This window comes from Caretta caretta, chromosome 4 (genome assembly GCF_965140235.1).
Source record: "Caretta caretta isolate rCarCar2 chromosome 4, rCarCar1.hap1, whole genome shotgun sequence".
Classification (NCBI taxonomy): Eukaryota; Metazoa; Chordata; order Testudines; family Cheloniidae; genus Caretta; species Caretta caretta.
Genome location: NC_134209.1, coordinates 91,306,246 through 91,331,304, shown reverse-complemented (window position 1 = coordinate 91,331,304; position 25,059 = coordinate 91,306,246). Strand labels below are relative to the sequence as shown.

General features: G+C 42.6%; 1 protein-coding gene across 3 annotated transcripts in view; it reads right to left on the bottom strand.

The window, feature by feature from the left end:
• SNX25 (sorting nexin 25) overlaps window positions 1–25,059 on the bottom strand; it is a 163,509-nt gene that overhangs the window by 1,674 nt on the left and 136,776 nt on the right. For all 3 annotated transcript variants that reach the window (XM_048847964.2, XM_048847962.2, XM_048847963.2), the window contains 5 exons: window positions 23,487–23,600; window positions 18,748–18,912; window positions 8,547–8,664; window positions 5,672–5,738; window positions 2,169–2,350 (listed from right to left, as the gene is read on the bottom strand). In XM_048847964.2, the coding sequence (XP_048703921.1) occupies window positions 2,169–2,350; window positions 5,672–5,738; window positions 8,547–8,664; window positions 18,748–18,912; window positions 23,487–23,600 (646 nt within the window). The remainder of the gene's footprint in view (window positions 1–2,168; window positions 2,351–5,671; window positions 5,739–8,546; window positions 8,665–18,747; window positions 18,913–23,486; window positions 23,601–25,059) is intronic.

The window sequence follows — 25,059 nt, the reverse complement described above, 5'->3', positions numbered from 1 at the left end:
AATCTGAACAAGTGATTTGAGGGGAGAGACGTGATCTCAGAGTTTTGCCTCTCTAAATTAAAAAGCCTACATATCTCCAAATAAACAGAGCAGTGATAAATTTCTAGATGAATTATTTACAATTTGAATTAAGTCTTATTAGGAAGGAAAAACTAGGGCTTTCTTGGTTGACCATTAGCAACATGCAGCACATTCCATTTTGCTACAGAAAAATTAAGCTCCTAGACATCCTGTGTTTTTCATGAAGAAGCTATGATTGACTATTCTAGTTAAGCCAAGTATGTATAATGTACCAAACGCCTAGTATGATGTGCTTTATACTATATATCAAATATTTTCCATGCACACCTTGTGTTGTGTTTTGCCTGTTGAACACAAATTAAAAATTACTCAAAAGTGTGTGTATAACAAAGTTTAGTGAAGCAGTCAAATGTGTAATTTAAACCTGCTCTATCCAGGTGCTGGGTAGATCAGCTAGTAGGGTATTTAAGTTATATTAGGCTAAAATTTGAAATCTACCTTCACAATTATCAGCTGATTTACTATTAATTTCCTAGTCACTAGTTATAACATGTTTTTCTGGCAGAAAACTATATGCTTATTATTTGTATATTTCCAGATATTCGGCTTCTTTGGATGGTCACAAACTTGAACAAAAAATTCTCCTGATTTTAGTACACACTAATTACACACCAAAACATTAACTGAATGTTAAGGTTGCAAAATTAAGCACTCAGAAGTTATGAAATGCCAGAATTAGGGTTGCCTATGACCACATGGTTAAAGTTTGGCAGAATAATAAGCAACTGAAATCACAGTGTTATAATGGGAAGTATCTGGCAATCTTAGCAGGCAGTGCTACCTGTTCCACCGATAAAGAGGAATACTGAAACAATAAGAAAGAAAATTTCAGGAATGGGTGTTTTATGACCACTAGACCCGGAAGAGCATCAGTCTGTAGGGGTTATTCCTACAGCCAAATGATACTGGCATGCTGTATGTGTGGCACAACAACAACAGTGTAGAGACAACCTCCAAATAACTGAAGAACATTCTCAGCATAGTATAAATGGGGGGCGGAGGGAGGGGGAGAATGAGGTTATTTGTCACTAACGGAGTTTTCTGAATAGATTGCCTCTGAAGAACACTGCTCTGGGAGACCTGTGCCAAGCTAAGCTTTCCCGGAACTGTATTAACAGCATTATTAGAATCTAGCCAGGAACATGTGGCTCAGCTTCAGTGTGCTGAGACCACATCTACAAAATAAAGCTAAAGAGATCTGATGGGCGATCAGCACTTCTAAAAAATCAGGCCACTTAGGTTAGGCTCCTAAATCCATATCGAGGCTTGTAAATCAGAGTATGAAAATTTTGGCCGACAATGTTCTCTGCTTTGACTGAATGCAAAAGAGATGTAATCTGTAGGAAAAGCTTAGTGTATTCAGTTAAGCTCCTCAGAAGTGGTTAGAACATGGGACTGAGAGATGGGAATTCTCAGTTATTTTCCTGGTTCTATCCCTAAATTGTTGTAGTCTACATTGGAAAAAAGTTACGTAAACTCTCACCTTACAGACAAGGACAACAGGAAGAAGTTCACACAGGTACATATGCCAGCTATGTGCACAATTTGATGCCCCCAAATCACGTAAGTATTGGGGGTTTTTTGCTTTTTTTTTTTTTTTTACTTTATTTAAATTGGATTAGCTTTACTATCTTATTCTAAAAATGATTATCATCTAGTTAGTTTCAAAGGTCAAATGAGACACTAAGGAATGACTGGGAACAGTCACTAAAATTTATCTAACACCCTCATGAAAGGGTTCAAACTAAAAACAGTGTTGTTTGAAGCGTAGAGATAAAAATCAAATATGAGGATAGACTGTGAGGTGGAAGAAGCTGGTTCTGAAATCTCAGCCAGAAGAGAAGAGTCAGATTCTACTGACTTTGCTACCAGTTTTTTAGTTATGTTAGACATGGGCATAGAAGTCCCATTCTGCACTGAACAGTGCTGCAATTTACTTGTCAGAGGCACTAAGGATAAGGGCTGGGATCAAGATTGTGCCTGTTTTCAGCATTAGAAGGTACGATCTAAACTGTAAAGAGAAAAATGTAGGTTTAACGTTCACTTCTTTCATATGTGGTTATGTAGAGAAATGCTGATGTTCTCACCTGGAATGTTTTCAAGTAGTTTTTGCTGCGCTCTCTGTTTTGTCTCCTGACTTTGCTCTTCACTTTTGGATCTTGTTGGGGCTGCTGATTTTCCATTTGGCCAGAAAGCATCTCGGAATACACTGATGTAGTAAACAAGCATTGGCTCGCTGAATATCCAGCTTACGGTGTCACGTATTTGTCTTTAAAAAGAAATTTAAAGGGGAATGTGTCATAATTAATAGTTTAGATTTTACACAGACAAATGGTGGAAGACATGACCAACTTCATAAAATGGTGCCGGTTTATCAGCCTACGATATCAGATGATTTGGCCAGTGCCCCCCACTTCCTAGTCAGCTATGTGCACTCTTACTGGAAACGTGGCTTGGGTTGCTCCAAATGTATGCTACTGGGATGTGAAGAAGATGGAACTCAGTGCAATTAAGGAACACACCCATTTAAAGGAGTGGACGGTAGCAGCACACTGTGGGGCCATGTACAAAGGCTCACTGCTGCTCGGGAAAAGCAGAGGAGGGTGATGAGCTACACTGAGAAGTAAAATGGTAGTTGGGAACCACAACCTGACAGTATGGGCATATGTTCCAGCTGGATAAAATAGGATGAAGCTTTTCCAGAAATGTACCCAGGAAGCTCTTTCACAGGCAGTGCTGTAACCAGGGTGACTGATCGAGCTGGTCACCTCCTCCTGTGGCTAATTGCATCATCTCGAGCACTCTTTGCTTAAAGAACTCAAGTTCTGGGATATACAACCAGCTCCAGAGCAATGACCTACCATACTAACTGCTTTGCTACAACACCACAATTTAAAAATCAGAACACAGTTTAAATACTTAAAAACAAACAAATGCATGAGCAAAAAAACCCAACAACAAAACCAAACCCCATTCAAAGTGTGCACTCTCTCAGGGGTAAGGTTTTTCTTGCTACCTATTTGCATTATGTGAACATACAAGGGGAAAAAATTCAATTTAAACCTCAGTAAGTAGCTGTTGTCAAAGGCCATTAGTCTATCAGGGCTCAACCATAACATTTCCAATAATTTCTTCTCCGATTTTCCATTCGATAATGTCTGTGGGAGGCTGTTAAAGCAATTCTGGCATGTGCGACTTCAGCTGCTGAAAGGATGATGGGACCACCCTGTACTGTTATTTGATTTCTGGGATGTGTTACCTACCTGTATGACAGCATCATAGCTAAAATAAGGTAAAATATTGCTTTGTCAGATTCTCAGTGATCTTTCACCTGGGTGAAAGTACTGCAGAAATAACTGAAGTTTACAGACTTTTGAAATTATCATTATCATAGCTGTCCTCCATTTTCTAATGGAAAACATTATCCAATAGGGTAAAACCAATATGACAAAGAGCCCAATTTATTTGTCAGTGAGTAGATTTTTCACTTACAAATAAGAGTTACCATACACTGACATGGAAACACATTACAGCCATTTTGATGATTACAAATATTTGGTTTGATTTACTTTTGGAGGTTTTAACCCAAGAAGAATTACAGGTTATAATACAAACTCCAAGTGCTCAAGCTTTTCCAAAATGGTAATTTGCCAGTATCCTGAGGAGCACATGTAATTAGCATTAGATGGAGCAGATTGCAACCACCTTCATCTTTAATATGGAGTTATGGCCTTCAGAGATTAGGGGGAGATTATCAGAGGCACAAATGGGAGCTAGTCACTCAACTCCCTTGACTTTCGGAATGACTCCAGGTTTACATAGAAGTCACATCAGGCGTTCTTCAACTTGTTCATAATGTGGGTCACATCTAAAAAAGAGAGCAGCCCATGGACTACCTCTCTTCTATTCATTATTGCCTAAAATCCCTTAGCCACTACAGCAATTGCTTACACAGACAAGTAATTATTGAAGAAATATTTAGGGTAAAATCCTTACCCCATCTCTAGCCCTTTACAGGTACAGTGACAAAGTGACACAGTCTGTCTAGGGGGGATTCCCCCAGCAAAATGACTGTGGAAGACTGTCATAAGGCTGCCTTCTGGAGGACCATCTGTCAAGCCCTGGCGCAGGTGGTGTACCAGTGATGGGGGCCCAGCATGCAGTACCGAAGAGATTCCAAGCAAAGCTGTGACCCAACAAAGCAGCTCAGGAGGCTGCCATAACTCAGGCAGACTCCCAATACTCAAACCCATCTGCTTGTGTGCCTTCTGCTGGCTTTATGCCAACACCTTTTCGCAAACCAACAGGATAACAGACATTTAAACATAGTGTTCAAGCTTCAAAAGTTTATGACAGTGCAGAGTAACAAATTATGTTTCATTTTAAAAAGTAGTTTTAAAATGCTTTTCTAGAGCCTGCTCTGATGATGAAACCAAGCAAAGATCCGTGGGAAGGAAAAACCAAGATTCCTTGATACCAAATTTCTGCTCTGTCGAATAACTATTTTACTACAGGCCTTTGCACCTGGCAGAAGAGCTATATTAGTTATCATTTTTTTAACCAAGAAAGGACAAGTTTTTCCACAACAATTTTCATGAGGAGATTTCCAGCTTTTTACCCAGCTCTGTGATGGCCACGTTTTGCAGGCCTAAACCTCATGACAACATGGAAAAGTCTTCTTGGAGTTGTAAACCATGCAAATGAAAAACTGACATTTTGGCTTGCACAGGAGTAATGATATGTTGCTATTTTACCTTACAAATAAATCACACCCATACTGTCTACTTAAAATGGTTTCTGTCACTTAGGTAAATTTACAGTCTCTTGTACAATGAAACAGCTTAAAACAAAAATCTAGGTTTTAGATCTGGGGAAAATGTTGTGGGTTCGTAAGAAAAGCAGATAGACTAAGAAAATAAAAGCCATTCAAACCAGCATAATGTTTAACTCCTTCAGAAATTACAGGATAGCATCTGATAAGCTGTGAGGTGCTAATTCACTCTTAAGGAAAAAGTAGCAGACAATTTTTATAGCACGCCCATTTCTCACCAATGAAATATATTTGCTCTTTTTTTAATTTAATTCCACAAATGGCAAATCCCTGTGAAACAATCTTGATTTCAGAACTGTGGTACAGATTATAGGAGCAGAACCATAATGCCACACACCTGCCTCAATGGATGGGAAACTTGATGGGACCAGCAGTGATTGGGACAGCCCCAGCAGAAAGGGGGAGGAAGAAAGCCCATGCTGGGGGAATGCAGGGTGGACCCTATTCTTCTAGAGACACTACCCGCCCATTGGCCAGCCAGAGAAGGAGGTGGGATGACTGGTCCCTGGCCCTCCGATTTCATTCATTTAAACCTGGGTCCTTGGGAGCCCCTTCTTGATCCATTTTGTACGTCTGTGTTAGATTCCCCTCTGATCAACATGAGAATAAACTTAATTTTAAATTGTAGTAAGACAACAATGGCCGAGCCTTAACTATATGAACAGAATGTCAACAGATATTTTTAAATAGTCTGCTTTCAGTTAGTTATTCATATAGCAATGATTCCAGAATCAGAGTTAAAGTTTAACTGCTACTTACTTGTTGATAGTTCTTCCAAAAGTGACTTGTACTAGTGCAATTAGTGTCTTTCTGACCCACTTAAACACTAGAATAATGAAAAAGGAAAGAAAATAAAGACCAGACATTCAGTAACTCTCTAGGTTCCACAATCATGACACAGAAACTACAATACATTTATCTACTATTATCTGTATTAATGTTTCACTTTCCAAGCTTTACATCCATAGTTCTTTCACTTCTGATTTTTTTTCCTGTCTGTCCTGCTATGCGGTTATTTTTGGGTTACTTTACTAGCTCCTTCAACTTTCTAGAAAGAATAAAGATGACTGCACTGGGACTGCAAGAAATAACACACTTCTTTTAGATTTGGGATGTTTGTTCTTGCTGCGTCTGACAGTAGCATTTCCATTTCAACTAGAGATTAAGTCCCAGCCACATATTAAGAGCTACTGTTGTGGTTCACGTCCAGCTCTAATGTAGCTTGCTGCCCAGAGTTCATGGAATACAAGAGACTTTTGTGGACAGTGTTTGTAATTCAGCATTGTCATTTTAATAAACGATTAAACAAATATCTAACACAGTGGGTTGCAATAGTGTAAGCACTGATATTGTAAGTACTGAGAGACACCTTACTTTTCAAAAATCATTAAGGCAGCAGAAGAAATTATTATATAGAAAAAATATGTAGACTGAAAATGCAGTGGGTTTTTCCTCTGAATAAGCTTCAACTATCCTGCACTACTAAAAAGAGAAATAAAAGCCTTAAAAACCCATTCAGCAAACTGGACATCATGGAAACCATTCAAGTTTCTCACAAAATTTGGTCACTTCTTTTCTCTATTGATCTGCATCTCAAAAAATTAACTAGAAATTCTCCTCTGCAGAAAGTGAACTGCACAGGAAATGAGTAAGTTAGCCAAATGGGACTGTCTCTTCAAAATGTGCATCAGTAGCACAATTAAAGTTCAAGAATTACTTTTTTTCCCTTGCATTTAGAATCTTCCGGTCATTAGGTTCAATCATTACGTTAGTCATTTTTTTTTCATGATTTGACCATGTTGGAACTAAACTAGGGGAGCTTTCCTTGCCCAGAGACCCCCAAAAGCTAGACTGGCCAGAAAAAGAGTGCTGTAGCACTGTAGCTTGTTGTCTGATAAAGGGCCTTTTGCTACTATCCCAACTTGGCCAGCAAGAAAAGAAAAACGCAGTGTGGGATGTTCAGTAGTCGTCAGTGCTGGCCTAACTTTTCGTCTACTGAAGTTAGTGGTAAAACTCCCATTGGCTTCAATGGGAAAGAATTAGGCCAATGTTGAGCCCAATGGTGGTTTACTCTTGTCCAACAAGGACTAACAATGGAAGCGCTCAAAGGCCTACGACTGCACTTAGACCTTGCATGACTTGATTCAACTTTGCCACCTTCCTATCAGGGGCCACACAGTGAAAGTTCACAAATAGAGATAAAAAATAAGGGACATCAAATGTTACCAAGAAGAAGATATATGAAAAAACAGCCTGGGTATAACTGGTAATAACACTGAAAGAACCATGCTACATGGGAATCACTAGTTCAAGTTTTCAATTTATAGAAACAGAAGAACAGGAAGAAACAGAGTTAATATTCTGGAACATGATGTCTAGTGGATTTATACACTACAAATATCAAAGCCAATGAAAAATTATATTTTTCTTCCTTCTGATAGAAAGGATGAACTGTGATTATTCCAATGATATGCTTCTCTTTATTCTGTGCAGATAGCCAAGGACAAGTTTAGATCATAGGAAGGAGTAGAAATAATGATTTTTAAACCATTTCCCATTTTTGTATATCTTTTTAAATATAGGCAAAGATCTACATTGTTAATTTTTGGTTCCTATTGGAAGGGTTTCTTTTTTTAAGACTATGTAACCTAAACGTTTACACTAACTGTGGCCCAGCACTACTTCCTAAGCCTTTTTTTTTGCACTTGTACATCTAACAATAGGATATATGGTATTCATCAATGGCACTGACATTCTGGATACATTTGCAAAAAGAAAAAAGGCAGCTTCTTGTCATCAAGAATAACTGAAGGAACAATTTGAATATTCCTTCCTAACTGTCAAATCCTCAGTAAACTTTCACTCTCTTAACAAGGCTGTCTTGGGAAAGATCTGAATTTGCAAAGATCTCCGGTTGGGGCATGTAATTACAGCATTTTGAAAGGTGTGATATTTTAGAATAGTTGCTCTGAAAACAAAATTTTTTTTAAGCAAATACTATGTGTGGCTAAATACAGTTGCATCTTCTAGTGGACACAAAATAGTTCTGTTTGATGCTTCTGTCCATGGACCTGATCATGCAGCCATTACTCAGACATGCAAAGCATGAAAGATCCAGCACCAAATGAGTTCCTAATTCTATCATTTTGTTGCTTCAAGTCTACTATGTATTTAGTTATATTTGGAGTAAGACACTTTTTTTTATAATGAATGTGGAAGTCATGTTGCTTTGACACATGCATGTCAATATGATAAACCATCTACTTTCCTTTTCCTTGGAACTAGTTCACTGTAAAATGCAGTATCCTGACACAAAAGCATACTCTGATTTTTGCCTGTGTTTTGGAATATAGAACATTTTTAAACTGAGGTGAAGCTTACAAATATTTAATGCAAAACTCCCAAACTGTTGCATTGTTACTGCAATGTTATGATTGGGAGCTTATCCCCAGAAGAGTCAGAAATTAAAAAACATTGATTTCCAAAGAAATCAGTGTTTTACATTGCAAAAATATCTCCACTCATTTAAATGGTAGGAAAACAGTGATTCATTTTGACATGTGAAAATCAATATTTCCTAGCTTTTTTCTTAACCAACAGAATCCACTAATAAGCAAGCAAGTTCAAAGCTTACTTCCTCGCAGCTCAAAAATCTCTCCAATCAGCATGAAACACGGCTCAGCAAGAGCATCTCGTTTACCATCCACATCATCTCCATTGTCTGACAGGTCACTATCCTCTTCTGTCTCCTCCTAAAAGAGCAATACAGGTACAGTATGGAAGAGAGTTGTTAAGGGATATTAGTTTTAGAGCTCATTTCCCTCCCACTACTTAGTTCATGAACCTAATCCACCTCTCATTTGTAATGGTGCAAAATACTAATAATTCTGTTTTTCCTATGATTTGGTTTTGGTCTTGACAGCTAAGAAATGTACTCTAAATGTATGGAGTCTTTTCCAAGGAGCTGTATAAATAGTACAGATCTCAAAAGCTCCAGTATATCATTTTGAAAACAGTAATGAAGAGAAATATTCCTAGCCTAACATATTTGAAGAACCCGAGGAATGACCTAGAATGGAAAAAAGTTACATAATGAGAGCATTTCCTCTAGAAATTACAAATCAAGGAATAAAGTGAAAAAACTCTTTTTTAACAAGTGAACATGTAACATGCAGCAAGGTTTAATGGGTGTTCGTTCAGGTAAAATAACAGCAAATATGTCTAGACTGTGCCATTGAGCAATAGCTGAGCTGTAGCATATGCTGAAAGCTTGGGCTGTTTCGGCAGAAGCACTGGTCTAGGATCCATTCACAATGGCCTTCCCTCAACTTTTTTGAAACAAAAGAAAAGGAATAAAGAAAAAAATTATGTTCTGCTTTCTCCATCCCCTTCCATCATTCTTTCGTTCTATCTTACAGGCTGGTAAAACGAAGGTAGCTGGGAGACTAAGGGAATTAGCCAGCTGAGTTCACCAGCGGAGGAGGGCAGGGAGGCAGGGCTGCATGCTGGGGTTTTTTTTCCCTGTTTCTTAACTTGGAAGTAATCTACAAGGAAGGACCTGCAATGGGAGGAAAACAGCCTGTTGTCAATACCACTGCTAGCTCTTCCTCTGCCTGCCCCTGTGGTCCCACCCCCCAACAGAAAGGCATAATGACCCTGAAATACTTCCACCCAGGCCCTGGTCTCAACTTGCTGGGAATGCAGCCTGCATGTCCCTACTGACGAAAGCCAGCAAGAGGAACCAGTGCATAGAGTACTAGGAATAAACAGGAAGAACTGGAAGTGCTAGTACATAAAATAAATTATTACTTAACTGGCATTACAGAGACTTGGTGTGAAATGTCTCATAACTAGAATATTGGTCAAGAGGTGTATAGCTTGTTCAGGAAGGACAGGAAGAGTAAAAAGGGAGGTGGTGTTGCATTATACATCAAGAATATATATACTTGTCCTGAGGTCCAGAGGGAGGGTGAGAGGCAGACCAGTTGAAAGTCTCTGGCTAAAGATAAAAGGGACAAAAAATAGCAGTGATGTCATGGTAGGAGTCTACTATATGCCTCCAAATCAGAAAAAGCAGGTGAATGGGGCATTTATAGATTAAATAACAGAAATATCTAAATCACCAGGTAGTAATATGAGGCTTTAACTACATAGATATAGGTTGGAAAAGTAATATGGCAAAAAACAAAAGTTCCAGTAAGTTCTTGGTGTATTGGGGACAACTTTTTGTTTCAGACAGTGGAAGAAGTAACCAGGCAAACAGCCATTTTAGACTTGATTCTGATTAACAGGAAGGAATTGGTTGCAAATCTGAAGGTAGAAGTCAATTTGGGTGAAAGTGATCATGAAATGATAGATTTCATGATTCTAAGGAAAGGATGGAAGATGTGAGAGCAGAAGAATATGGAAAATAGACTTAAAAAAAAAACAGACTTTAACAAACTCAGAGAACTGGTAGGTAAGGTCCCAGGGGAAGAAAATCTAAGGACTAAAAGGATTCAGGAGGGCTACCAGTTTCTCAAGGAGAAAATATTAAAGGCACAACAGCAAACTATCCCAGTGCAAAGGAAAGATAGAAAGAAAGAATAGTAAGAGGCCAATATGGCTCCATCAGGAGCTCTTTAATGACCAGAAGATCAAAAGGGAATCCTACAAAAAGTTGAAACATGGATGAATTGCTGAGGAGGAGTATAAGAGTAGCTCAAGCATATGGGGCAAATAGTGCCTCTGAAGCCTTTGATCTTCCTGAGACCCTTCCAAATCATAGATTCATAGATATTTAGGTCAGAAGGGACCATTATGATCATCTAGTCTGACCTCCTGCACAACGCAAGCCACAGAATTTCACCCACCACTCCTACAAAAAAAACCCTCACACCTATATCTGTGCTATTGAAATCCTCAAATCGTAGTTTAAAGACTTCAAGGAGCAGAGAATCCTCCAGCAAGTGACCCGTGCCCCATGCTACAGAGGAAGGCGAAAAACCTCCAGGGCCTCTTCCAATCTGCCCCGGAGGAAAATTCCTTCCCGACCCCAAATATGGTGATCAGCTAAACCCTGAGCATATGGGCAAGATTCATCAACCAGATACTACAGAAAATTCTTTCCTGGGTAACTCGGATCTCACCCCATCTAATAGCCCATCACAGGCCATTGGGCCTATTTACCATGAATATTTAATTACCAAAACCATGTTATCCCATCATACCATCTCCTCCATAAACTTATCGAGTTTAATCTTAAAGCCAGATAGATCTTTTGCCCCCACTGCTTCCCTTGGAAGGCTATTCCAAAACTTCACTCCTCTGATGGTTAAAAACCTTCATCTAATTTCTAGTCTAAATTTCCTAGTGGCCAGTTTATATCCATTTGTTCTTGTGTCCACATTGGTACTGAGCTTAAATAATTTCTCTCCCTCTCTGGTATTTATCCCTCTGATATATTTATAGAGAGCAATCATATCTCCCCTCAACCTTCTTTTAGTTAGGCTAAACAAGCCAAGCTCCCTGAGCCTCCTTTCATAAGACAAGTTTTCCATTCCTCGGATCATCCTAATAGCCCTTCTCTGCACCTGTTCCAGTTTGAATTCATCCTTCTTAAACATGGGAGACCAGAACTGCACACAGTATTCCAGGTGAGGTCTCACCAGTGCCTTGTATAATGGTACTAAAACTTACTTATCCCTACTGGAAGTACCTCTCCTGATGCATCCCAAGACCGCATTAGTTTTTTTCACAGCCATAGCACATTGGCGGCTCATAGTCATCCTATGATCAACCAATACTCCAAGGTCCTCTTCCTCCTCCGTTACTTCTAATTGATGCGTCTTGTTATTAATCCCTAAATGCATGACCTTACACTTCTCACTATTAAATTTCATCCTATTACTATTACTCCAGTTTACAAGGTCATCCAGATCCTCCTGTAGGGTATCCCTGTCCTTCTCTAAATTGGCAATACCTCCCAGCTTTGTATCATCTGCAAACTTTATTAGCACACTCCCACTTTTTGTGCCAAGGTCAGTAATAAAAAGATTAAATAAGATTGGTCCCAAAACCGATCTTTGAGGAACTCCACTGGTAACCTCCCTCCAGCCTGACAATTCACCTTTCAGTAGGACCTATTGTAGTCTCCCCTTTAACCAATTCCTTATCCACCTTTCAATTTTCCTATTGATCCCCATCTTATCCAATTTAACTAATAATTCCCCATGTGGCACGGTATCAAATGCCTTACTAAAATCTAGGTAAATTAGATCCACTGCGTTTCCTTTGTCTAAAAAATCTGTTACTTTCTCAAAGAAGGAGATCAGGTTGGTTTGGCACGATCTACCTTTTGTAAAACCATGTTGTATTTTGTCCCATTTACCATTGACTTCAATGTCTTAACTACCTTCTCCTTCAAAATTTTTTCCAAGACCTTGCATACTACAGATGTCAAACTAACAGGCCTATAATTACCCGGATCACTTTTTTTCCCTTTCTTAAAAATAGGAACTGTGTTAGCAATTCTCCAATCATATGGTACAACCCCTGAGTTTACAGATTCATTAAAAATTCTTGCTAATGGGCTTGCAATTTCTTGTGCCAATTCCTTTAATATTCTTGGATGAAGATTATCTGGGCCCCCCGATTTAGTCCCATTCAGATGTTTGAGTTTCACTTCTACCTCAAATATGGTAATGTCTACCTCCATATCCTCATTCCCATTTGTCATGCTACCATTATCCCTAAGATCCTCTTTAGTCTTATTAAAGACTGAGGCAAAGTATTTATTTAGATATTGGGCCATGTCTAGATTATCTTTGACCTCCACTCCATCCTCAGTGTTTAACGGTCCCACTTCTTCTTTCTTTATTTTCTTCTTATTTATATGACTATAGAACCTTTTACTATTGGGTTTAATTCCCTTTGCAAGGTCCAACTCTACTTGACTTTTAGCCTGTCTCACTTTATCCCTACATGTTCTGACCTCAATAAGGTAGCTTTCCTTGCTGATCCCTCCCTTCTTCCACTTCCTATATGCTTTCTGCTTTTTCTTAATCACCTCTCTGAGATGCTTGCTCATCCAGCTTGGTCTACAACTCCTGCTTATGAATTTTTTCCCCTTACCTGGGATGCAGGCTTCCGATAGCTTCTGCAGCTTTGATTTAAAATAATCCCAGTCCCCCTCTACCTTTAAATCCATAAATTCTTCAGTCCAATCCACTTCCCTAACTAATTTCCTTAATTTTTGAAAGTCAGCCCTTTTGAAATCAAAAACCCTAGTTGCAGATTTATTTTTATGAATCCTTCCGTTCAGTTTGAACTGAATTAGCTCATGATCACTTGAGCCAAGATTATCCCCTACAACCATTTCTTCTATGAGGTCCTCACTACTCACCAAAACCAAATCTAAAATGGCATCCCCTCTAGTCGGTTCAGCAACTACTTGCTGAAGGAATCCATCAGCTATCGCATCTAGGAAAATCTGAGCTCTATTATTATTACTAGCACTTGTCCTCCAGTCTCTGTCTGGGAAGTTAAAGTCTCCCATGATCACACAGTTTCCATTAGTATTTACTTTATTAAAAACATTAAAAACTCTATCCATATCCAAATTAGATCCCGGCGGTCTATAGCACACCCCAAGACTATCCCAGGGGAGGCTCTAATAGTTTTCTTCCCCAATTTAATTTTTGCCCAGACAGACTCAGTCATATCCATTTCATCGCTTCTTATTTCTTTACATTCTACCTCATCACTGATATACAATGCTACTCCACCACCTTTACCTTTATTTCGGTCTTTCCTAAACAGCACATACCCTTTAAGACCAGTAGTCCAGTCATGACTACTATTCCACCATGTTTCTGTTATCCCTATAATATCTGGTTTCACTTCCTGCACCAGTAGCTCTAGTTCCTCCATTTTGTTACCTAGGCTCCTCGCATTAGTGTACAAACATCTTAATTTTTGCTGTTTGGCCTCACTCACATTCTTTACCCTATTAGGCACGGTCATTTTACTACCAGTATAACCTATTAGACTTGTATCTACACTGCCCTTCCTCCTACCCACGGCTGTATCCACTCTTACTTCATTTTCTTTCCTCTCAATGCTAAATTCTGGCGTGGAGATTACCTGGACATCTCCCAACCATCTCCCCCTAATTCCTAGTTTAAAGCTCTCTTAATCAGTTGTGCCAGCCTCCATCCTAGAAGTCTATTTCCTTCCCTACGCAGATGAAGTCCATCCCGAGAGAACTTTCCTCTATCCATGAATGCCTCCCAGTGGCCATACATCCCAAAGCCCTCCTTATAGCACCACTGCCTAAGCCATCTGTTGATAGTCATAATCTTGTCACACTTTTGTTGCCCTTCTCTAGGAACAGGCAGAATCCCACTAAAGATCACCTGAGCCTCAATTTCCTTAAGCATCTTCCCCAGCCTAGCATAGTGTCCCTTAATACTTTCCAGCGAGAATCTAGCCGTATCATTTGGTCCCACATGAAGGATAATTAGGGGATTCTTTCCTGCTCCCTTTAGAATCCTTTTCAACCTCAGGTCTACATCCCGTATCTTAGCACCTGGAAGACAGCACACCCTCCTATTCTCTGGATCAGCTCTGGTTACAGGCCTATCTATTCTTCTCAGTAAAGAGTCCCCAATCACATAGACCTGTCTTTTCCTAGTGACGGTGCTATTCTCCAGTCTGTTCCCTCTGGCTGCAAGTTCTTTCCATTCCTATTCTCCCTTGTAATCCTCTTTAACCCATCCTATATCCTCCTGGGGCTCATATTTGGTGTAATCTCCATTAACTCTTCCCCTTTTCCTATAGGACTAGCCGCTCTTCTCTTCTTCCTTGCCCTTCCACCTTCAGTGACTACCTGCTGAGCCCCTTCTTCATTTTCCAACTCTGCAAACCTATTCTTGAGCTCTATTTCTCCTTCACTAGCCCGTCTTTTCCTCTGCCTGGTCCTTCATCACCTTCCCAAAAGGTGTAAAGTATTATTCAAGGCAAGTGGGTTCTCATACAGTAAGTTTATATACACACACACACAAGATGGAAGGAGAAAGAGATTTAAGGAACAGGGGAGAAGGAAGGCAGGAACATAACAGGGAATGAGAGAGGAAGAGAAATGAGAGGGTGGAAAAAGAACAGAGACTGAAAAAAAATGGAGGAAAAGACAAAGCAAAAGATACACCAAGATAGAATCATAGAAATGGAGGGCTGGAAGGGGCCTTGATAAGTCATCAAGTCCAACCTCCTGTTACGTTCCTGCCTTCCTTCTCCCCGTTCCTTAAATCTCTTTCTCCTTCCATCTTGTGTGTGTGTGTATAAACTTACTGTACGAGAACCCACTTGCCTTGAATAATACTTTACACCTTTTGGGAAGGTGGTGATTTGGAAGGGTCTCAGGAAGATCAAAGGTTTCAGAGGCACTATTTAGCTATGCAGTGACCACTGCCTCAGAGATTCAGACCTACCTGCATTCACTGTTGGAGGTAATGAATTGATCTTTTCAACCCCACAGAGTATTTATTCTGAGTTAGGGAGTGCTCTGGCTCTGTTCTGAAGCACCTGGTAAAGGCATCCATGGAGCTGCCCTGGTAAGTGCATGCACAGCACAATCCTAGCTCCTCTTCCACTGCCACACAGTAGAAAGAGTGCAGTTTGGTTGCTTGGGGGCAGGATTGGAGGAGCCTGTGCAGGATAGTGGTAGTGATCATTATCCCTCACATATTGCAGAGCCAGCTAAGGGCTCCCTGCACATTCCTGTGTATCAGGGAGCAAAGGGGGAGCCAAAAGGGGGAAACAAGAGAAGCAGGTCTGTCAGCTCTGCCTCCAAACCAATCTATCAGCCTTTGAAGCGAGTACATTGGAACAGTGAGGGTTACACTGCCAAGTAAGGAACCGACAGTCATTAGATGTCTTCTCTGGAGGAGGGGAGACAGGACATTCTTAGAAGAGGAGCACTGAGCTCTGGCATTTCCTCCCCCCATGGTCTGTGGATCTAACAATTTCACGGCACATTGTAAAGCCTGTTTCTCTGAGCGGTTTTCTGATGGGGTGACTTCAGCAGTGTAAGGGAGGAGGAGGAGATCATTTGTTGTTGATTGATGTTGATACGTAGTAACAGTGGCATTTAGTGAGGGTTTAAGTGCTTAGATTATGATCTGTATGATTTATAGTACAGTACAGCCACATAGGAGAAAACCATCATGGAATCATAGAATATCAGGGTTGGAAGGGACCTCAGGAGGTCATCTAGTCCAACCCCCTGCTCAAAGCAGGACCAATCCCCAACTAAATCATCCCAGCCAGGGCTTTGTCAAGCCTGACCTGAAAAACTTCTTAGGAAAGAGATTCCACCACCTCCCTAGGTAACGCATTCCAGTGTTTCACCACCCTTCTAGTGAAAAAGTTTTTCCTAATATCCAACCTAAACCTCCCCCACTGCAATTTGAGACCATTACTCCTTGTTCTGTCATCTGCCACCACTGAGAACAGTCTAGATCCATCCTCTTTGGAACCCCCTTTCAGGTAGTTGAAAGCAGCTATCAAATCCCTCCTCATTCTTCTCTTCCGCAGACTAAACAATCCCAGTTCCCTCAGCCTCTCCTCATAAGTCATGTGTTCCAGTCCCCTAATCGTTTTTGTTGTCCTCCGCTGGACGTTTTCCAATTTTTCCACATCCTTCTTGTAGTGTGGGGCCCAAAACTGGACACAGTACTCCAGATGAGGCCTCACCAATGTCAAATAGAGGGGAACGATCACATCCCTCGATCTGCTGGCAATGCCCCTACTTATACATCCTAAAATGCCATTGGGCTTCTTGGCAACAAGGGCACACTGTTGACTCATATCCAGCTTCTAGTCCACTGTAACTCCTAGGTCCTTTTCTGAAGAACTGCCGCCTAGCCATTCAGTCCCTAGTCTGTAGCGGTGCATGGGATTCTTCCATCCTAAGTGCAGGACTCTGCACTTGTCCTTGTTGAACCTCATCAGATTTCTTTCTGAAGAGCATATAAGCACATTTTATAAAATTTATAAATTGAAAGAAGCAAAAATAAATCTAAAGATGGTATAAGAAAAAAATATTTAACTTTTGCCCTAGCCACATATTAAGCTCTTCTCTGCCACATATAAAAGAACTACATGAATGGTATGAAAGAGGGACATACGGTGAGGAAGATCAGGGCCAATGAATTTGGATCTCTTATTTCTGGTTGTCTAATTTCAATATTACACAGAAGAAAACAACATTCATAAAAGGTATATACAAAAAATTACATGGAGGATGTGGAGAAGCAGAACAAAAGAAAAGCCTTTGTATCAAAGGAATACCTCTCCCCACTCCAGTCTGGGTTTCACTATCACAAGACAGCTGAGATACCCCTGGACAGCTCTACAAAGGCTTTATATTTAAGCATTTGAAAGGTCAGAAATTTTGCTAGCAAAAAGTGTCCCAGGCTGTGTACATTTCATTGACTTGGAATATGCAGTCTATACACTTGTCTATATTATATATTTTCCACAGAGATAAAACCAGTGGTGAGCTGGAGCCGGTTCGCACCGGTTCGCTAGAACCGATTATTACATTTAGAAGCCCCTTTAGAACCGGTTGTTCCGCGAGGGACAACCGGTTCTAAAAGGGCTTCTAAATTTAACCGGCCAAAAGTGGCACCTTAAGTGCCGACTCCATGGGTGCTCCAGCCCTGGAGCACCCAAGGGGAAAATTTGGTGGGTGCTGAGCACCCACCGGCAGCTCCCCGCCCCACCCCCACCCCCAGCTCATCTCACCTCCGCTCCACCTCCGCCTCCTCCCCTGAACGCGCCGCCCTGCTCTGCTTCTCCGCCCCCCCAGGCTTCCCGCAAATCAGCTGTTCGTGTGGAAAGTTGGGGCAGGCTGAGAAGCAGGCGGCGGCTTCCCGCTCAGGCCCAGGGAGGTGGAGGTGAGCTGGGATGGGGGGGCGTGAGGAGGGCCGCCCGCGCCACAGCAGGTAACCCGGGGGGGGCACACAGGGGAACCGCTCCCCACCCCAGCTCACCTCCGCCACCCTCGGCCTGAGCAGGATGCCGCCACCTGCTTCTCAGCCCTCCCAGGCTTCCCGCCGAACAGCTGATTCGCGGGAAGCCGGGGGAGGGGGCGGAGAAGCAGAGTGGGGAGGTGCATTCAGGGGTGGAGGCAGAGTGGAGGTGAGCTGGGGCCGGGCGTGGACTGGGGAGCTGCCGGTGGGTGCTCTGCACCTACCAAATTTTCCCCGTGGGTGCTCCAGCCCCGGAGCACCCAGGAAGTCGGCGCCTAAGGCGCCACTTTTTATGTGATCAGTGGGGGAGTGGCCGCTCCCCCTGCTCCCCCCTAGCTATGCTCCCTCGCCCTAGGAGCCAGAGGAGCCTGCCGGATGCTTCCTGGGAGCTGCCCCAGGTAAGCACCTCCGGGACGTCCCACTTTGCCCCCCGGCAGGTGCCTCTGGCTCTTAGGGGCGGGGTGGGCACCCACTACGGTGGCCCACGAGACCCTCCTGTCCGGTTCTGGGGGCAGTCAGGGGACAGGGGAGGGGGTGGATGGGGCAGGGGTCCTGGGGGGGGGCAATGACCCCCTTGTGGGGTGCGGAGGGAACCCGTTGTTAAGATTTTGGTAGCTCATCACTGGATAAAACATGTTTTATTAGCAAACTGCATTAAATTTAGTAGAGAGCTTTAATATCTCACCATTGGCTTGCTTACAGTAAACTGACCAGCATCTTCGCAAACTCCCTCCAATATTAACTACCATTCAAAAGTATTGTATTAGCAGCTTATATTGGACAAATAATTAAATCTAGGAAAATTACTTTTCTACCACTCACCTCTTGATGAGAAAAGAAATCACCAGGAAGTCTTTCCAGAAATGATGAGAGTGAAAAAGCAGATTTCTTTCCTTGCACATCAATAACTTTGAGGTGCTCAGGGGAAGGGCTCAAAAAGGCATAAAGTGCTTCGCTCTGACATAGTCTTTCATCAGAAAGCAGCTTCTGTGGAGAAAACAGAATGAAGACTATTCACAACATATCAATTAAATATGAATTATTTAAGCAATAAGGTGCAACAGACTCTTCGGTATTGCTGATTAATACACTAATCAGGTGCACAGTGAGACTAGCATTAGTGAATAAGGGGAGTGTCTGAATTGGTTTTAAAACATTATTTATTTAAAAGCGGAAAATTAAAAGGACTATAAAAATGGCATTGTGGAGTTCCAAGCTTATGGTCTCACAACCACTCTGAGATCAAACTGATATACCACTAGAGAGATGGCTTTTCTAAATGCCAATGCCACAAGCTCAACATGGGATCTGAAACTCAAGATGTATTCTTTTGGGCTTGTACATCACCCCCTCTCCTCCAATAAAGACTTAAACGCAAGGACTGACTCGGCTCTCACGCTGGTAATATACCAATGGTTACAATGGATTTACTCCTGATTTAGGCCAGTGTAAGTGAGAGGAGTATTAGGTTCATTGGTAACAATGCTGGTAAAATGATGTATGACCCAGAACAGAATCCAGCTTATCTTGGCTCTGCAGTTATTTAATAGTAAAAAGTAGTACATTTTAGACAGTAAAATATGCAAATATGAGACACACAGAGGAAATACACAGGGAGCATATTTGTTGAGTAAGGAGGAACTGTTTTTACATAGTCACTTTTCATACAATACCCATAGTTACAGTGAAATTATGATAATAGCTTTCCCTTCTGTCAAGGCTTTGCATGTGCTTTGATTTTCACAGATTATTGCCAGTAATTCTTTCCCAACTAGGCACTGCTATAAATTGCCCATCCACTAAGCTCTCCCCTGTAGTCATGCCCAAGTGTCATTTTTATTTTTCACTGGAAACTAGAATCTGCAGATTTTTGATTGCCTGAAACTATACTTTCTCTACCTAATTTACTTCATCTGCAGGGAAACCTGCAAAGAACTAGCTGCTTTGCCTGGTCTGTGGGTGTGGAAAGAGGGAATCTGGAGCAGAAGGAAGATGCAGATAAACAGGATTGGGTTCTGAGCACCAGAGAAGCAGCACCAAATAAAGGGGGTTCCTCAGACACTGACATAAAGGATGGTTTGCAGGAAAGGTTATTGGGATGGAGGATGGGGCACCTGACCATGAGCAGCTGGGAGTGAAGGGAATCTAGAACAGCAGGAAACAGAAAGGGACAAGAGGACACAGAAGGGGAAAAAAGAAAGTCTTAAAGTTTGATGCTTAAAATCTGAAGTGTTTATTTAAGGGTAGTACAGCACCCAAGAAATAGCAGTTAGATATGCAATAATCTAATTGAGTTTCATATTTCAATACATTTCTGCTACTTTTTAATGATGCCTTTGAAAAGCACAGCAATGAAATGGCAAACATTCAGGGTTTGAAATCCTATCCCCAGTTTAAAAAAAAGTACATTGAATATTAATGGTGCTCAGTTCCACTTCAGCAACATTCTACTTTTGAAAGAGAACATACATACAATTATTTCACTTCCTGAGGGAAATATACCTTGCTGATTTACAGCAATGTTTGGTTGTATTATAGTACCTGGAAAACAAACAAAAGCTGTCTAGGAAAAAGATTACTCTAAAATCAAACAATTTACTTTTCATATCAATGAATATGCTAGTTTCATTTTTCCTGACTCAGAGGTGGCCTATTAGTCTCTGAACTTCAGAATCTAGAACAGTTTTTCTTAATTGTTAAACAGTCTGCTTTAAACAAACAGCAATGTTAAACCCAGGTAGCCCTGAAAACCCCTACTGCTGTATCTGTAAATTGTATAATGTCTCCTGTTTGTTGCTACTGGAGGCCAAATACAATTTCACCTTTTGGGGCAAAACACAGCCACTTTAAAGGTTGTCCTATCTAAACCATACCTTTTATTCATTTATTTAGATTTAAAATAATAATGATGCCTAGCCAAGGCTCTAGGCAATCTAATATAATTACATAATCATACAATACATACTATCAAATTAAAACTCAGCAGCACTGAAATCAATTCCACAGGAATTTGGCCAGCCAACCACCTATTCCCTTCATAATCTAAAAAGCACACCTTCAGCCTCCTTCTGAGACCCTGTTCAAGAGGTGTCTTTTGCAGGTCACCAAATTCAGGCTCCATAGAACCAAATGAGGGAGCAAGTTCCAGAGTCCTGGATCCCCAGCAGAGAATGCCCTGCCAGCAACCCCCACCTTTTATAACAAACAGGACCACCTCAAGTGCGCTGCTGACCATAGCTGTGGCAGAAGGACACAGGGAGAGGTGGACCCTCAGCTAGGCCAGTCCCAGGCCATTTAGGGCTTGATAGTCAACAGGTCATGACCAATGCCTTAAGCTTCACCTGGAGACCAATAGGCAGCCAAGCAAATCCCAAAGCACTGGGGTCACGTGCTCCCAGTGAGGTGTCCCACTCACTAAGCAAGCACATACATTCTGCACCAGCTTCAGCCTCTGAATGGTTGTAAGGTGTAGTCCATGTAGACCACATTACAATAGTCTAATCTTGAGGTGACACACGCATGGGTACAAGTGGCAAGGTACACATCAGAAAAAAAAGGTCGCAACCTCCCAGCCAGATACAGATGGTAAAAAGCTGACTGGTCACCACTGTAATATGATCTTCAAACAGCTTCTTGGCATCGAACATCGCCCATGAGACATGAGCACTATTCACCAATGTCACACATACTCCCTCAACCAAAGGGGCAGATTTTACCTCTGCCATCTCCTCCAGCTGCTTCCCCCAACCCACCATCGTCAGCTCTGCCTTAGCTGGGTTCAGCATCAGCCAGCTTGCTCTCAGCCTTGCCCTAGTCTCAGCTAGACACTGGCTGAGGTGCTGAACTACATCAGAAGAGAAAGAGGCATACAGTTGGATGTCATCGGCGCAGTGAAAATACTGAACCCCATGCACCCTTATTAGCTCTCCTAACAGTCCTATACATGCATTGAACAGGAGAGGTAACAGAATGACTCCTTGTGGCACTGCACACTTGAGAGCTCTTTGGGAAGGGGGCGATTGCCCGCAACTACCCGTTGAGATCTCTCCAAGAGAAAAGAACATAATGACTGTCTGAACTACAGACTTTCAGAAAGTCACAAAAGAATGAGTGGTGTGAGTTCTCCCTGGTCCTCCCAGAGTAGGAGGCATAGGTGCCGACTTCGTGGGTGCTCCGGGGCTGGAGCACCCACGGGGAAAAAATGGTGGGTGCTGAGCACCCACCGGCAGCCCCCCATCAGCTCCCCTCCCACTCCTGCAGTGCTTCCCGCCCACTGGCAGGACCCACAGATCAGCGCTTCCTCCCCTCTCCCAGCGCCTCCCACCCGTCGCAAACAGCTGTTTTGTGGTATGAGGGGGCGGGGGCAGGAACGAAGACGCAGCGCGCTCGGGGAAGGAGGTGGAATTGGGCGGGAAGAGGCACAGCAGGGGTGGGGCTTTGGGGAAAGGGGTGGAGTGGGGGCGGGGCCTTGGGCCCAGCCAGGGGTCGAGCACCCACAATGGCGCTTTGGAAAGTTCGCACCTGTGGTAGGAGGAGCAGTGACTGCAGCACGACCTTCTAAACCAGTGGTCTCCAACCTTTTTATGCCCAAGATCACTTTTTGAATCCAAGGGCAACCCAGGATCTACTCTGCCCCTTCCCCGAGGCCCTGCCCCTTTCCCAAAACCCCGCCCCGCTCACTCTATCCCCCCCTCACTCCGTAGTTCACTCTCCCCCACCCTCACTCACTTTCACAGGGCTGGGGTAGGAGGTTGGGGTTCGGGAGGGGGCGCAGGCTCTGGGCTGGGGCTGAGGGGTTCGCAGTGTGGGAGGGGGCTTCGGGCTGAGCCTGGGATAGAAGTGCAGGAAGGGGCTCCAGGCTCGGGCAGACTGTTGGGGTGAAGGAGGGAGTATAGGGTGCTGGCTCTGGGAGGGGGGTCAGGGCTGGGGGTTGGAGTGTGGCCTCCCACCAGGCAGCACTTACCTCCGGTGGCTCCCGATCGGCAGTGGGCGCAGTGAAGCTACGGCAGGCTCCCTGAGTACCTCGGCCCCACACTGCTCCCAGAAGATGCCAATGCGCCCCTGCGGCCCCTGGGAGGGGTGGGAGGTATATGGCTCTGCACGTTGCCCCTCTCTGCAAGCACCGCCCCCACAGCTCTCCCAGCCAATGGTAGCTGTGGGGGCGGTGTTTGCAGGCAGGAGCAGTGCACAGAGACCCACCGCCCTCAGAGCTGCACTGGCTGCTTCCAGGAGCGGCATGGGTCCGGGGTAGGGAGTGTGCCTCAGCAGCTGCCACGCTACACAGTCGGAGATCGCAACTGACTGGGAGATCCTCTAGGATTGACTGGTCGATGGCGATTGACCAGTTGGTGACAACTGTTCTAAACAGCGCTTGTAGAACAGTACTAAAGACACAAAGATAGGATTTTTTCCTAAAGATTGGGAGAAAATGTGTCACACACTTATGCAGACAAGCTACCGTGGATTCCAGAGCCCAGCAGCACAGAACAGGGGCAGCCAGTTTGCCTTTTGACTCCACAATTAATAGAATGTTTAAGAGCATACAATCTTTGTTTTCTTACCTGTAAGAAGCTATTTAACTGGTTCTTGGACTTTTCCATGAATTTCTGATCTACAGATTTGAAGGGCAGCTTACTGAGAGAAGGCAACTGAACTTTCTTTAATGATGGAAAACACTGAGCAGAGAAAGGACAAAACGATTATTCCATCACATTTTTAATACACACATACAGCAAAAAGGCAGAAAGGGATATGGGTATAAATGGAGACACAAGGACATCCCCTAATTTTCCTCTCCCTTCCACACCCCTCTGAGTGTTCTGAGAACTCCTTCCCTTGGCCACCCATAGGTAACACAGGTTAGGAACTCTTCCTTTGGAGCTCCATCACTACCAATCCTATGTCGAATAAAAGAGTTGCTTCAGAATAAAATGAGGCATTTTCTTTCCCAAAGGGCTGTCCCTCCTAGTGCTTCAAGCCCTCACTTGCCTTGGGAGCCAGAGACCAAGCCTAGAACTCAAAACGGGCTCATACGGCAATACAGCACAGAAGCCACTAGGACACAGGATCAGCTCAGCAAATACAATTCATTATTAAACAAGAAAAGGCCAAGTACAAACTTTTTTTGCAATCTGTCAACAAGTGCAAAAATTGGCTGCTAGAAAGAAACCTGGGTCCAAAAGGGCAAGAGGCTGTAAACAGCAGCTGGTCTGAAAATACAGTAATGAGGAATAACCAGTTTCTGGAATATTTAGATGTTTTAGGCCAATGGTTTTCAACTTTTTTTCATTTGCGGACCCCTAAAACATTTCAAATGGAGGTGCAGGCCCCTTTGGAAATTCAATCTGTGGTTCACAGACCCCCTACCATAGAAGGGTAAGACTGAAAACTGACTGAACAGAATTCAGTGCTGGGCATGGCATTTGACATAGCATGAGAAAGGGCGCTAAACTGTAGGCTTCTATGGTAACGACAACACTTCTGGGGTTTGACCTGTAGTTGTGTGTATTCATGTTCTTTTTATTGATCAGAAAAACAGAATGCTTTTTCTGGGATCTGAAACTTTACTTTCATAGTCAGCTTTCGCTGACCCCTTAGACATAGTCTGCAGACCCCCAAAAGGGTCAGTGGACCACAGGTTGAAAACCACTGTTTTAAGTAAATGGAAAGTGCATTTTAATATAACTAGACATAAAAAGGAGGGCAGGGCTGGACAGACAGTGTACGCTACAGAGAGAGGGCATGCTATATTCTTGACCAGGAAACAGTATGGAATAAGGATGGCCTGTTATAAAGAAGGAGTAGCAGACAATGAGTTAGAAGAAGCAGGACAATAGATAAAAAAGAGAGAGGAAGAAAATGAGAAGAGGCGGAGACAGAAAACCAATCTTGCCACGAACAGTGTCAATTAGTCATAAAGCATAAGACACAAAGGCCAGCTGAGACACTGGAAAGCAGCAAGTGTGTCATGGAAATCCAATTAAATTGGTAAGGAGATAAAAAGTTTGAAGGAAGACTGTAATTGAAGCAAAAAAGGGTGACAAAGGTGAAAGTGGTGGGATTCAAATTTTCCTCAAATTAAGCCTCTTCCATTTTTCTTTCCACCTTTCATTTCAGATTAAATAAACTGCAGCA